The sequence below is a fragment of the Oncorhynchus mykiss genome, chromosome Y (assembly GCF_013265735.2).
Source record: "Oncorhynchus mykiss isolate Arlee chromosome Y, USDA_OmykA_1.1, whole genome shotgun sequence".
Classification (NCBI taxonomy): domain Eukaryota; kingdom Metazoa; phylum Chordata; class Actinopteri; order Salmoniformes; family Salmonidae; genus Oncorhynchus; species Oncorhynchus mykiss.
In genome coordinates this window covers 44,567,929-44,581,528 of record NC_048593.1, presented here as the reverse complement: position 1 = coordinate 44,581,528, position 13,600 = coordinate 44,567,929, and the positions used below count along the sequence as shown (strand labels likewise).

At 39.9% G+C, this 13,600-nt stretch overlaps 1 protein-coding gene across 4 annotated transcripts in view; it reads left to right on the top strand.

Annotated features, from left to right (window-relative positions):
• The first annotated feature begins 681 nt into the window (after nucleotides 1–681).
• cadm2a (cell adhesion molecule 2a) overlaps nucleotides 682–13,600 on the top strand; it is a 766,219-nt gene continuing 753,300 nt past the window's right edge. For all 4 annotated transcript variants that reach the window (XM_036967529.1, XM_036967531.1, XM_036967528.1 and 1 more), the window contains exon 1: nucleotides 682–1,079. In XM_036967529.1, coding sequence (XP_036823424.1) covers nucleotides 1,019–1,079 — 61 coding nt within the window. In that variant the 5' untranslated portion in view covers nucleotides 682–1,018. The remainder of the gene's footprint in view (nucleotides 1,080–13,600) is intronic.

Sequence of the window (13,600 nt, the reverse complement as noted above, 5' to 3'; positions counted from 1 at the left end):
CTCGCATTGATGTCCCATCCTGGATGAGCTGCACTACCTGAGCCACTTGTGTGGGTTGTAGACACCGTCTCATGCTACCACTAGAGTGAAAGCACCGCCAGCATTCAAAAGTGACCAAAACATCAGCCAGGAAGCATAGGAACTGAGAAGTGGTCTGTGGTCCCCACCTGCAGAACCACTCCTTTATTGGGGGTGTCTTGCTAATTGCCTATAATTTCCACCTGTTGTCTATTCCCATTTGCACAACAGCATGTGAAATGTATTGTCAATCAGTGTTGCTTCCTAAGTGGACAGTTTGATTTCACAGAAGTGTGATTGACTTGGAGTTACATCGTGTTGTTTAAGTTTTTTTTAAAATCAAAAGCAATCACTTTTGCATGTGAAAACACAAAATCCTACTCCACGTGCTTAATTACTTCACTTTTGTTTTGAGCTGACTTCGCCTTGGGCTTTGAATGACAGACCGTTTCCAGAACGAATGCGATCAATTTTCATCTGGTGCAATAACAATCCTGCCCGGGCGCCCGGGCCCAACTAATCGAATCCCCTCACTCACACACACAGACACACATAGACACACAGTGCTCAACCAATGGGCAGCCCTGATTGGTTAACCAACTCTTTCAGTCACCATTGTGTGGGCGGGACTAAGACTCTCGCGTTCCTTCCTGAGCTCAAAGCGGCACTTTTCCGATTCTGTGTGAGAGAGCAGAGCGGACTACGGCAACATCTCTTCTTCTTAACAGAGGAAATACACACCGACTCATTCTCACAGCTACGGAGCAGTTACACCTTATCAGTACTCTACCGAATTACCGGGACATCTTCTACCCAAGGAGACTAGAATAAATAAACGAAAAACACGTTAAAACATTATTACCTATCGGTTAAATTAGAGGAGCCGATATACCGATATCCCAGCAACACGAAAGACAGACTTGGCTAGTCCACCAGGATAACATACCGGAGCTTTCGGGAGCACGAGGAAAGGGAGAGGGATAAAGGAGGAGAAGACAGGATGATTCTCAAGCATCATTTGGTTCTGACGCTGTGCGCCGTCTACGGGATACTGCTAAAAGGTTAGACTGCTGTTTTTAACTTTGAGTGGAAAAATATTTGAGTGTGTGTGTGCCTGCGTGTGTTTGTTTGAGAGAGAGAGATGCGGGAGGAGGAGGTGATGGAGACTGCGTGAGGAGAGTGGAGAGTCTCATGGGTCATTTGCGGGCATTATTTTCACGCTGCGCCTGGGGGGGCACTGCCCTGTCACGCACGGGGTCTCGCATGCGTCGGAGTGTGTGTGTGTGTGTGTGGGTGTGTGTCGCTGAGGTGCCCTGTCATGCATAGGGTCTCAGATACGTGCTAATGCATTGGATTAAACGCGATACAATTTGCATAATTTGTTGGATGTGATTTGGGAGCCTACGGGGCTTGTTGTGCTCGCAAATTCGCAGTTTGTGTGTGCGCGCGTGCGTGTTAGTGTGTTTTAAATGCTGAAATGAACGGTAAACGGTTAAGAACGCACCGCACACACCTCAGAGGCAAGGCATCCTCCCTGGTACGCAGGTTGTTGTTGCCGCTTCAACACACACACACACACACACACACACACACACACACACGCACACGCACACAATGTTGTCTCATTATCGGTTAATTATGAATTGTCTGAAATCAAATAGAGGAAAATGTGTAGTAGACTATAACACTTTTCTTCTCACGACGACAGTCATTCAGTTAAGGACGTTAGTGTAAAACGTTTAGTCGGTAATACGTCTCGGGCTTTAGCCGTGCAGTCGTGAATTCGTAGTTAGGCTATGTGCAGCAGGAGTCGCCCAATGTTGACTCTTGGGCGTTTATTTAGGGCTCTACACACAACAAAATCTCATAGTTTCCCTTTGACATTTTGCCGTATTGTGATTAGAGTCAAAAAAAAAATGTACACATTCATTCCGCGTTGTTACAGTGTTCATTATGCGTGGTTACAGTGATAAACAGAAACAACTCAAAGGTTGACACTTAAGACATTCCGAGTGGAAAAGGTTAGGGCTCAAATCAAAATAGTAAAAAAAACGAAGTGCTATTACCATCCGGTATTCTCAAGGCTTGCTAAAGCATTGTGAACTGCGGTGGGGCAGGGGTCTAAGCAGCCAGCTCCGAGCATCACGAGTTCAATCCCAGTGCCCTTTAGGCTGAGTGATTGTAGACCAATAGCCCGTTATTCAGCAGCCTAATAGATGGTTTTAACTGGAGAACGGGATAGAATGGGATAATGATTAGAGCATGAACGAGAGAAAATATAGAACGGAGAATGAGTAGAGAGTATGAATTTGATAATTGATAGAGCATGGATAGAGAAGGGAGGAAAGAATGGAAGAATGATTAGAGTATGAGTGCGAGAATTGATAGAGCATAGATAGAATGGGAGAATTGATAGAGCATAGATAGAATGGGAGAATTGATAGAGCATAGATAGATAGAATGGGAGAATTGATAGAGCATAGATAGATAGAATGGGAGAATTGATAGAGCATAGATAGATAGAATGGGAGAATTGATAGAGCATAGATAGAATGGGAGAATTGATAGAGCATAGATAGAATGGGAGAATTGATAGAGCATAGATAGAATGGGAGAATTGATAGAGCATAGATAGAATGGGAGAATTGATAGAGCATTGATAGAATGGGAGAATTGATAGAGCATAGATAGAATGGGAGAATTGATAGAGCATAGATAGAATGGGAGAATTGATAGAGCATAGATAGATAGAATGGGAGAATTGATAGAGCATAGATAGATAGAATGGGAGAATTGATAGAGCATAGATAGATAGAATGGGAGAATTGATAGAGCATAGATAGAATGGGAGAATTGATAGAGCATAGATAGAATGGGAGAATTGATAGAGCATAGATAGAATGGGAGAATTGATAGAGCATAGATAGAATGGGAGAACAGATTAGCTTCACTCCGTTGATTGGTGGAATGGGGATTTTTGGAACAGCAGACACCTTTTTGTTGTGATGTGATTTTCTCACCAGTCCCACACTGGGGTGATAGCAAAGTGATTTTGTGAAAGCGAGGAAAAGTCTCCTTCCCTTGCTAGTAGCAGCTAGCTGGCAGCCTGGCTGTTTTTTTTTTTTTTTTGTGTGTGTGGATGATCTCAGTGATGTGTGTGTCCACTCCTCCGCACACTCCACTGTCTTCCTGAAGCAGCTCACATCCACTACAAGACCATGGTAATTGCCTACGGAGCAGCAAAAAAAGAACGGCCCCTCCTTATCTTCAGGCTCTGCTCCAACCCTACACCCTAACCCGAGCACTCCATTCTGCCAGCTCTGGGCTCTTGGCCCTCCCACCCTTATGGAGGAGGGGGGGGGGGGGGGGGCAGCTCCCCTGTGAGGCTAGGACAGTAGAATCCCTGTCCATCTTCTGAAAACACAGAGCACCACCCTTTTTTTTGTTGTTGTTGTTGACATTTTTCTACCTTTCTAGCTCTGACTCACCTGGAGATGAATGTCCTGACTATGACTGGTCCACCTAGCTATCTGGAGATGAATGTACTGACTATGACTGGTCCACCTAGCTATCTGAAGATGAATGTACTGACTTTGACTGGTCCACCTAGCTATCTGGAGATGAATGTCCTGACTATGACTGGTCCACCTAGCTATCTGGAGATGAATGTCCTGACTATGACTGGTCCACCTAGCTATCTGGAGATGAATGTACTGACTATGACTGGTCCACCTAGCTATCTGAAGATGAATGTACTGACTATGACTGGTCCACCTAGCTATCTGAAGATGAATGTCCTGACTATGACTGGTCCACCTAGCTATCTGGAGATGAATGTACTGACTATGGGTACTGTAGGTATTAGTCTTGTCCAGATGGGGTTAGGGCAGGGTACTGTAGGTATTAGTCTTATCCAGATGGGGAAGGGGAGGGTACTGTAGGTATTAGTCTTGTCCAGATGGGGTTAGGGCAGGGTACTGTAGGTATTAGTCTTGTCCAGATGGGGTTAGGGCAGGGTACTGTAGGTATTAGTCTTGTCCAGATGGGGTTAGGGCAGGGTACTGTAGGTATTAGTCTTGTCCAGATGGGGCTAACCCCATATAACTACTGTCTATACACACCATCCTATATAACTACTGTCTTTACTGTTTATACACACCATCCTATATAACTACTGTCTATACTGTCTATACACACCATCCTATATAACTACTGTCTATACACACCATCCTATATAACTACTGTCTATACACACCATCCTATATAACTACTGTCTATACACACCATCCTATATAAAAACTGTCTATACACACCATCCTATAACTACTGTCTATACACACCATCCTATATAACTACTGTCTATACACACCATCCTATATAACTACTGTCTATACACACCATCCTATATAACTACTGTCTATACACACCATCCTATACAACTACTGTCTATACACACCATCCTATATAACTACTGTCTATACACACCATCCTGTATAACTACTGTCTATACACACCATCCTAGATAACTACTGTCTATACTGTCTATACACACCATCCTGTATAACTACTGTCTATACACACCATCCTAGATAACTACTGTCTATACTGTCTATACACACCATCCTATATAACTACTGTCTATACACACCATCCTAGATAACTACTGTCTATACTGTCTATACACACCATCCTATATAACTACTGTCTATACACACCATCCTAGATAACTACTGTCTATACTGTCTATACACACCATCCTATATAACTACTGTCTATACACACCATCCTATATAACTACTGTCTATACACACCATCCTATATAACTACTGTCTATACTGTCTATACACACCATCCTATATAACTACTGTCTATACACACCATCCTATATAACTACTGTCTATACACACCATCCTATATAACTACTGTCTATACTGTCTATACACACCATCCTATATAACTACTGTCTATACTGTCTATACACACCATTCTATATAACTACTGTCTATACTGTCTATACACACCATCCTATATAACTACTGTCTATACACACCATCCTATATAACTACTGTCTATACTGTCTATACACACCATCCTATATAACTACTGTCTATACACACCATCCTATATAACTACTGTCTATACTGTCTATACACACCATCCTATATAACTACTGTCTATACACACCATCCTATATAACTACTGTCTATACACACCATCCTATATAACTACTGTCTATACACACCATCCTATATAACTACTGTCTATACACACCATCCTAGATAACTACTGTCTATACTGTCTATACACACCATCCTATATAACTACTGTCTATACTGTCTATACGCACCATCCTATATAACTACTGTCTATACACACCATACTATATAACTACTGTCTATACACACCATCCTATATAACTACTGTCAATACTGTCTATACACACCATCCTATATAACTACTGTCTATACACACCATCCTATATAACTACTGTCTATACTGTCTATACACACCATCCTATATAACTACTGTCTATACACACCATCCTATATAACTACTGTCTATACTCACCATCCTATAGAACTACTGTCTATACACACCATCCTATATAACTACTGTCTATACTGTCTATACACACCATCCTATATAACTACTGTCTATACACACCATCCTATATAACTACTGTCTATACTGTCTATACACACCATCCTATATAACTACCGTCTATACTGTCTATACACACCATCCTATATAACTACTGTCTATACACACCATCCTATATAACTACTGTCTATACACACCATCCTATATAACTACTGTCTATACTCACCATCCTATAGAACTACTGTCTATACACACCATCCTATATAATTACTGTCTATACTGTCTATACACACCATCCTATATAACTACTGTCTATACACACCATCCTATATAACTACTGTCTATACACACCATCCTAATATAACTACTGTCTATACACACCATCCTATATAACTACTGTCTATACACACCATCCTATATAACTACTGTCTATACACACCATTCTATATAACTACTGTCTATACTGTGTATACACACCATCCTATATAACTACTGTCTATACACACCATCCTATATAACTTCTGTCTATACACACCATCCTATATAAATACTGTCTATACAGACCATCCTATAACTACTGTCTATACACACCATCCTATATAACTACTGTCTATACACACCATCCTATACAACTACTGTCTATACACACCATCCTGTATAACTACTGTCTATACACACCATCCTATATAACTACTGTCTATACACACCATCCTATATAACTACTGTCTATACACACCATCCTATATAACTACTGTCTATACACACCATCCTGTATAACTACTGTCTATACACACCATCCTATATAACTACTGTCTATACTGTCTATACACACCATCCTAAATAACTACTGTCTATACTGTCTATACACACCATCCTATATAACTACTGTCTATACACACCATCCTATATAACTACTGTCTATACACACCATCCTATATAACTACTGTCTATACACACCATCCTATATAACTACTGTCTATACTGTCTATACACACCATCCTATATAACTACTGTCTATACACACCATCCTATATAACTACTGTCTATACACACCATCCTATATAACTACTGTCTATATTGTCTATACACACCATCCTATATAACTACTGTCTATACACACCATCCTATATAACTACTGTCTATACACACCATCCTATATAACTACTGTCTATACACACCATCCTATATAACTACTGTCTATACACACCATCCTATATAACTACTGTCTATACTGTCTATATACACCATCCTATATAACTACTGTCTATGCACACCATCCTATATAACTACTGTCTATACTGTCTATACACACCATCCTATATAACTACTGTCTATACACACCATCCTATATATAACTACTGTCTATACACACCATCCTATATAACTACTGTCTATACACACCATCCTATATAACTACTGTCTATACACACCATCCTATATAACTACTGTCTATACACACCATCCTATATAACTACTGTCTATACACACCATCCTATATAACTACTGTCTATACACACCATCCTATATAACTACTGTCTATACACACCATCCTATATAACTACTGTCTATACACACCATCCTATATAACTACTGTCTATACACACCATCCTATATAACTACTGTCTATACTCACCATCCTATATAACTACTGTCTATACTCACCATCCTATATAATTACTGTCTATACTGTCTATACACACCATCCTATATAACTACTGTCTATACACACCATCCTATATAACTACTGTCTATACACACCATCCTATATAACTACTGTCTATACACACCATCCTATATAACTACTGTCTATACACACCATCCTATATAACTACTGTCTATACACACCATCCTATAACTACTGTCTATACACACCATCCTATATAATTACTGTCTATACTGTCTATACACACCATCCTATATAACTACTGTCTATACACACCATCCTAATATAACTACTGTCTATACACACCATCCTATATAACTACTGTCTATACACACCATCCTATATAACTACTGTCTATACACACCATCCTATATAACTACTGTCTATACTGTCTATACACACCATCCTATATAACTACTGTCTATACACACCATCCTATATAACTACTGTCTATACACACCATCCTATATAACTACTGTCTATACACACCATCCTATATAACTACTGTCTATACACACCATCCTATATAACTACTGTCTATACACACCATCCTCTATAACTACTGTCTATACACACCATCCTATATAACTACTGTCTATACACACCATCCTATATAACTACTGTCTATACACACCATCCTAATATAACTACTGTCTATACACACCATTCTATATAACTACTGTCTATACACACCATCCTAATATAACTACTGTCTATACACACCATCCTATATAACTACTGTTTATACACAACATCCTATATAACTACTGTCTATATTGTCTATACACACCATCCTATATAACTACTGTCTATACACACCATCCTATATAACTACTGTCTATACTGTCTATACACACCATCCTATATAACTACTGTCTATACACACCATCCTATATAACTACTGTCTATACACACCATCCTATATAACTACTGTCTGTACTGTCTATACACACCATCCTATATAACTACTGTCTATACACACCATCCTATATAACTACTGTCTATACACACCATCCTATATAACTACTGTCTATACACACCATCCTATATAACTACTGTCTATACACACCATCCTATATAACTACTGTCTATACACACCATCCTATATAACTACTGTCTATACTGTCTATACACACCATCCTATATAACTACTGTCTATACACACCATCCTATATAACTACTGTCTATACTGTCTATACACACCATCCTATATAACTACTGTCTATACACACCATCCTATATAACTACTGTCTATACACACCATCCTATATAACTACTGTCTATACACACCATCCTATATAACTACTGTCTATACACACCATCCTATATAACTACTGTCTATACTGTCTATACACACCATCCTATATAACTACTGTCTATACACACCATCCTATATAACTACTGTCTATACACACCATCCTATATAACTACTGTCTATACACACCATCCTATATAACTACTGTCTATACACACCATCCTATATAACTACTGTCTATACACACCATCCTATATAACTACTGTCTATACACACCATCCTAGATAACTACTGTCTATACTGTCTATACACACCATCCTATATAACTACTGTCTATACACACCATCCTATATAACTACTGTCTATACACACCATCCTATATAACTACTGTCTATACACACCATCCTATATAACTACTGTCTATACACACCATCCTATATAACTACTGTCTATACACACCATCCTATATAACTACTGTCTATACACACCATCCTATATAACTACTGTCTATACACACCATCCTATATAACTACTGTCTATACTGTCTATACACACCATCCTATATAACTACTGTCTATACACACGATCCTATATATAACTACTGTCTATACTGTCTATACACACCATCCTATATAACTACTGTCTATACACACCATCCTATATAACTACTGTCTATACACACCATTCGTTGTGTGGAAATATATATTTTTGTTTTTTAAAATATGTTTATATTTTTACTGAATAAAATATAAATGCAACATACAACAATTTCATTCATTTTACCGATTTACAGTTCATATGAGTAAATCATTCAATTGATATAAATTCATTATAAATCTATGGATTTCACATGACTGGGAATATAGATATGCATCTGTTGGTCACAGATACCTTAAAAAAAAATTGGCCTCACAACGAGCCTGAGGATCTCGTCACGGTATCTTTGTGCATTCAAATTTCCATAGATATAATGCAATTGTGTTCGTTGTCCGTAGCTTATACCTGCCCATACCATAACCCCACCGCCACCCTGGGGCCCTCTGTTCACAACGTTGACATCAGCAAACTGCTCTCCCACATGACACCACACATTTGGTCTGTGGTTGTGAGGCCGGTTGGATGTACTGCCCAATTCTCTAAAACAACGTTGGAGGTGTGTCAACGATTGGGTGCAGAGTGAAAGCGGAGTCAGGCGCAGGACACAGGTATGGAGTAATCCAACTGAGTTTTACTCAAAGAATAAAGCAAAATTCCAAAATTGAACATACAACACAACTCTAACACAAACACAACCACTAACGACATGAACAATCACGGACAGAACAGAAATGTATGTCAGATGGTTAAATAGGGAAGGTAATGAGGGAATGTAAAACAGGTGTGTTTGTAATACAGACAAAACAAAACAAAACAGAAAAATGGATCGGTAGTGACTAGAAAGCCGGTGACCGTCGACCGCCGAACACCACCCGAAAAAGGAGAAGGGCCGACCTCGGCGGAAATCGTGACAAGGTGGCTTATGGTAGAGAAATGAACATTCAATTCTCTGGCAAAAGCTCTGGTGGACATTCCCTCGGTCAGCATGCCAATTGTGTTGTGTTGTGTGACAAAACTGCACATTTTAGTGGCCTTTTATTGTCCCCCAGCACAAGGTGTACCTGTGTAATGACAATGCTGTTTAATCAGCTTCTTGATATGACACACCTGTCAAGTGGATGGATTATCTTGGCAAAGGAGAAATGCTCACTAACAGGGATGTAAACAAATTTGTTCACAACATTTTAGAGAAATAGGCTGTTGTGCATATGGAAAATGTCTTTACATATTTCGTTTATATTTTTGTTCAGTGTGTGTATAACCACATATATACACTATTCATACACTGCTGGTCCAACATCTCATTCCAAAATCAATGGTGTGAATATGGAGTTGCCCCCCCCCCCCACCTCCTTTGCTGCTATAACATCCTCCACTCTTCTTAGTGAGGTCGGGCACTGATGTTGGGCGATTAGGCCTGGCTCGCAGTCGGCGTTCCGATTCATCCCAAAGGTGTTCGATGGGGTTGAGGTCAGGCCTCGTAGCAGGTCAGTCAAGTTCTTCCGTATCGACAAACCATCTCTGTATGGACCTCGCTTTGTGCACGGGGGGCATTCTAATGCTGAAACAGGAAAGGGCCTTCACCAAACTGTTGCCACAAAGTTGGAAGCACAGAATCATCTAGAATGTCATTGTACGCTGTAGCATTTAGATTTCCCTTCCCTGGAACTAAGGGGCCCGAACCATGAAAAACAGCCCCAGAACATTATTCCTCCTCCACCAAACTTTATATATGCAGGCTAGGAGCACTGTGTGTGTGTGTGTGTGTGCGCTCATGTTTGTGTGTGTGTGTGTGTGTGTCTGGACAGTATATGCAGGCTAGGGGCACTGTGTGTGTGTGAGTGTGTGTGTGTGGGGGGGGGGTCTGGACAGTATATGCAGGCCAAGGGCACTTAATGTGTGTGTGTGTGTGTGTGTGTGTGTGGGGGGGGGGGGGGGGGGGGGGGTCTGGACAGTATATGCAGGCTAGGGGCACTGTGTGTGTGTGTGTGTGTGTCTGGACAGTATATGCAGGCTGGGAGCAGCTTGCCTGACCAGCTTCAGGCAAAATTGTGAACAGGAGAGTGGAGAGAAAGGTCACGGTGACGTGGAGTGTGTGTGTTAGCGTTCACTGTGTTTGTGTGTGACAAGGTCAGGGAGAGGCAACTGGGGCTCTTGCATTAATACTTCATCACAATAAACAAAGGGAGAGGGAGAGAAAGACACAGGGAGACAGAGAGAGAGAGAGAGGGAGAGGGAGAGAGAGAGAGAGAGAGAGAGAGAGAGAGAGAGAGAGAGAGAGAGAGAGAGAGAGAGAGAGAGAGAGAGAGAGAGAGAGAGAGAGAGAGAGAGAGAGAGAGAGAGAGAGAGAGGTGACGGAGAGCGAGAGAAAGAAAGAAAGGAAGACTGATCCCAGATCAGCAGGTTTACCCCATATTCAGACTACAGACTACTCTGTCTCCTGCTGGTACCACAGTCATACTATTACAACCACTGGTACAGTCACACTGTTACTGTTACTACTGTTACTACCACTGGTACAGTCACACTGTTACTGTTACTACTGTTACTACTACTGGTACAGGCACACTGTTACTGTTACTACTGATTCTGTTACTACTGTTACTACTGTTACTAATGTTACTACTGTTACTACTGTTACTGTTACTAATGTTACTACTGTTACTGTTACTAATGTTACTACTGTTACTACTGTTACTACCACTGGTACAGTCACACTGTTCCTGTTACTACTGTTACTACCACTGGTACAGTCACACTGTTACTGTTACCACTGTTACTGTTACTAATGTTACTACTGTTACTACTGTTACTACTGGTACTACTGTTACTGTTACTGTTACTAATGTTACTACTGTTACTACTGTTACTACCACTGGTACAGTCACACTGTTACTGTTACTACTGTTACTACCACTGGTACAGGCACACTGTTACTGTTACTACTGTTACTACTGTTACTGTTACTACTGTTACTACTGTTACTGTTACTAATGTTACTACTGTTACTGTTACTAATGTTACTACTGTTACTACTGTTACTACCACTGGTACAGTCACACTGTTACTGTTACTACTGTTACTACTGTTACTGTTACTACTGTTACTGTTACTACTGTTACTACTGTTACTACTGTTACTACTGTTACTACCATTGGTACAGTCACAATGTTACTACTGTTACTACTGTTACCACTGGTACAGTCACACTGTTACTACTGTTACTACTGTTACTGTTACTACTAATGTTACTACTACTGTTACTACTGGTACAGTCACACTGTTACTGCTACTGTTACTACTATTACTGTTACTGCCACTGTTACTACTACTGTTGCTACTACTGCTACTGCTATTACTGTTACTGTTACTACTACTGTTACTACTACTGTTACTACTACTGCTACTGTTACTGTCACTGTTGCTACTACTGTTACTGTTACTGTCACTGTTACTGCTACCGTTACTACTACCACTGTTACTACTACTGCTACCGTTACTGTTGCTACTACTGTTACTACTACTGTTACTGTTACTACTACTGTTACTGTTACTGCATCTGTTACTACTACTGCTACTGTTACTACTGTTACTACTGTTACTGTTACCACTACTGGTACTGTTACTACTGTTGCTTCCTCTGCTACTGTAAGTCCTACTGTTACTGTTACTACTACTGTTACTACGGTTACTACTGTTACTTCCACTATTACTACTACGGTTACTACTACTACTACTGTTACTACTACTGTTACTACTACTGTTACTACTACTGTTACTACGGTTACTACTGTTACTACTACTGTTACTGCTACTGTTACTCTTACTACTACTACTACTGTTACTACTACTGGTACTGCTACTGTTACAGCTACTGTTACCACTGTTACTACTGTTACTGTTACTACTACTACTACTGTTAATGCTACTGTTACTCTTACTACTACTACTACTGTTACTACTACTGTTACTGTTACTACTAATGTTACTACTACTACTACCCTTACTGCTACTGTTACTGCTACTGTTACTACTACTACTACTACTACTACTGTTACTACTACTGTTACTGCTACTGTTACTGTTACTACTACTACTGTTACTACTTCTGTTACTGTTACTACTACTGTTACTACTAATGTTACTGCTACTACTACTGTTACTGCTACTGTTACTACTACTACTACTGTTACTGTTACTACTACTACTACTACTACTACTACTAAAGTTACTGCTACTGTTACAACTACTGTTACTGCTACTGTTACTGTTACTACTAATGTTACTGCTACTACTACTGTTACTGCTACTGTTACTACTACTACTACTGTTACTGTTACTGTTACTACTACTTTTACTACTACTACTATTGTTACTGTTACTGTTACTGTTACTGTTACTACTACTGTTACTGTTACTGCTACTGTTGCTGTTACTGTTGCTGTTACTGTTACTGTTACTACTAC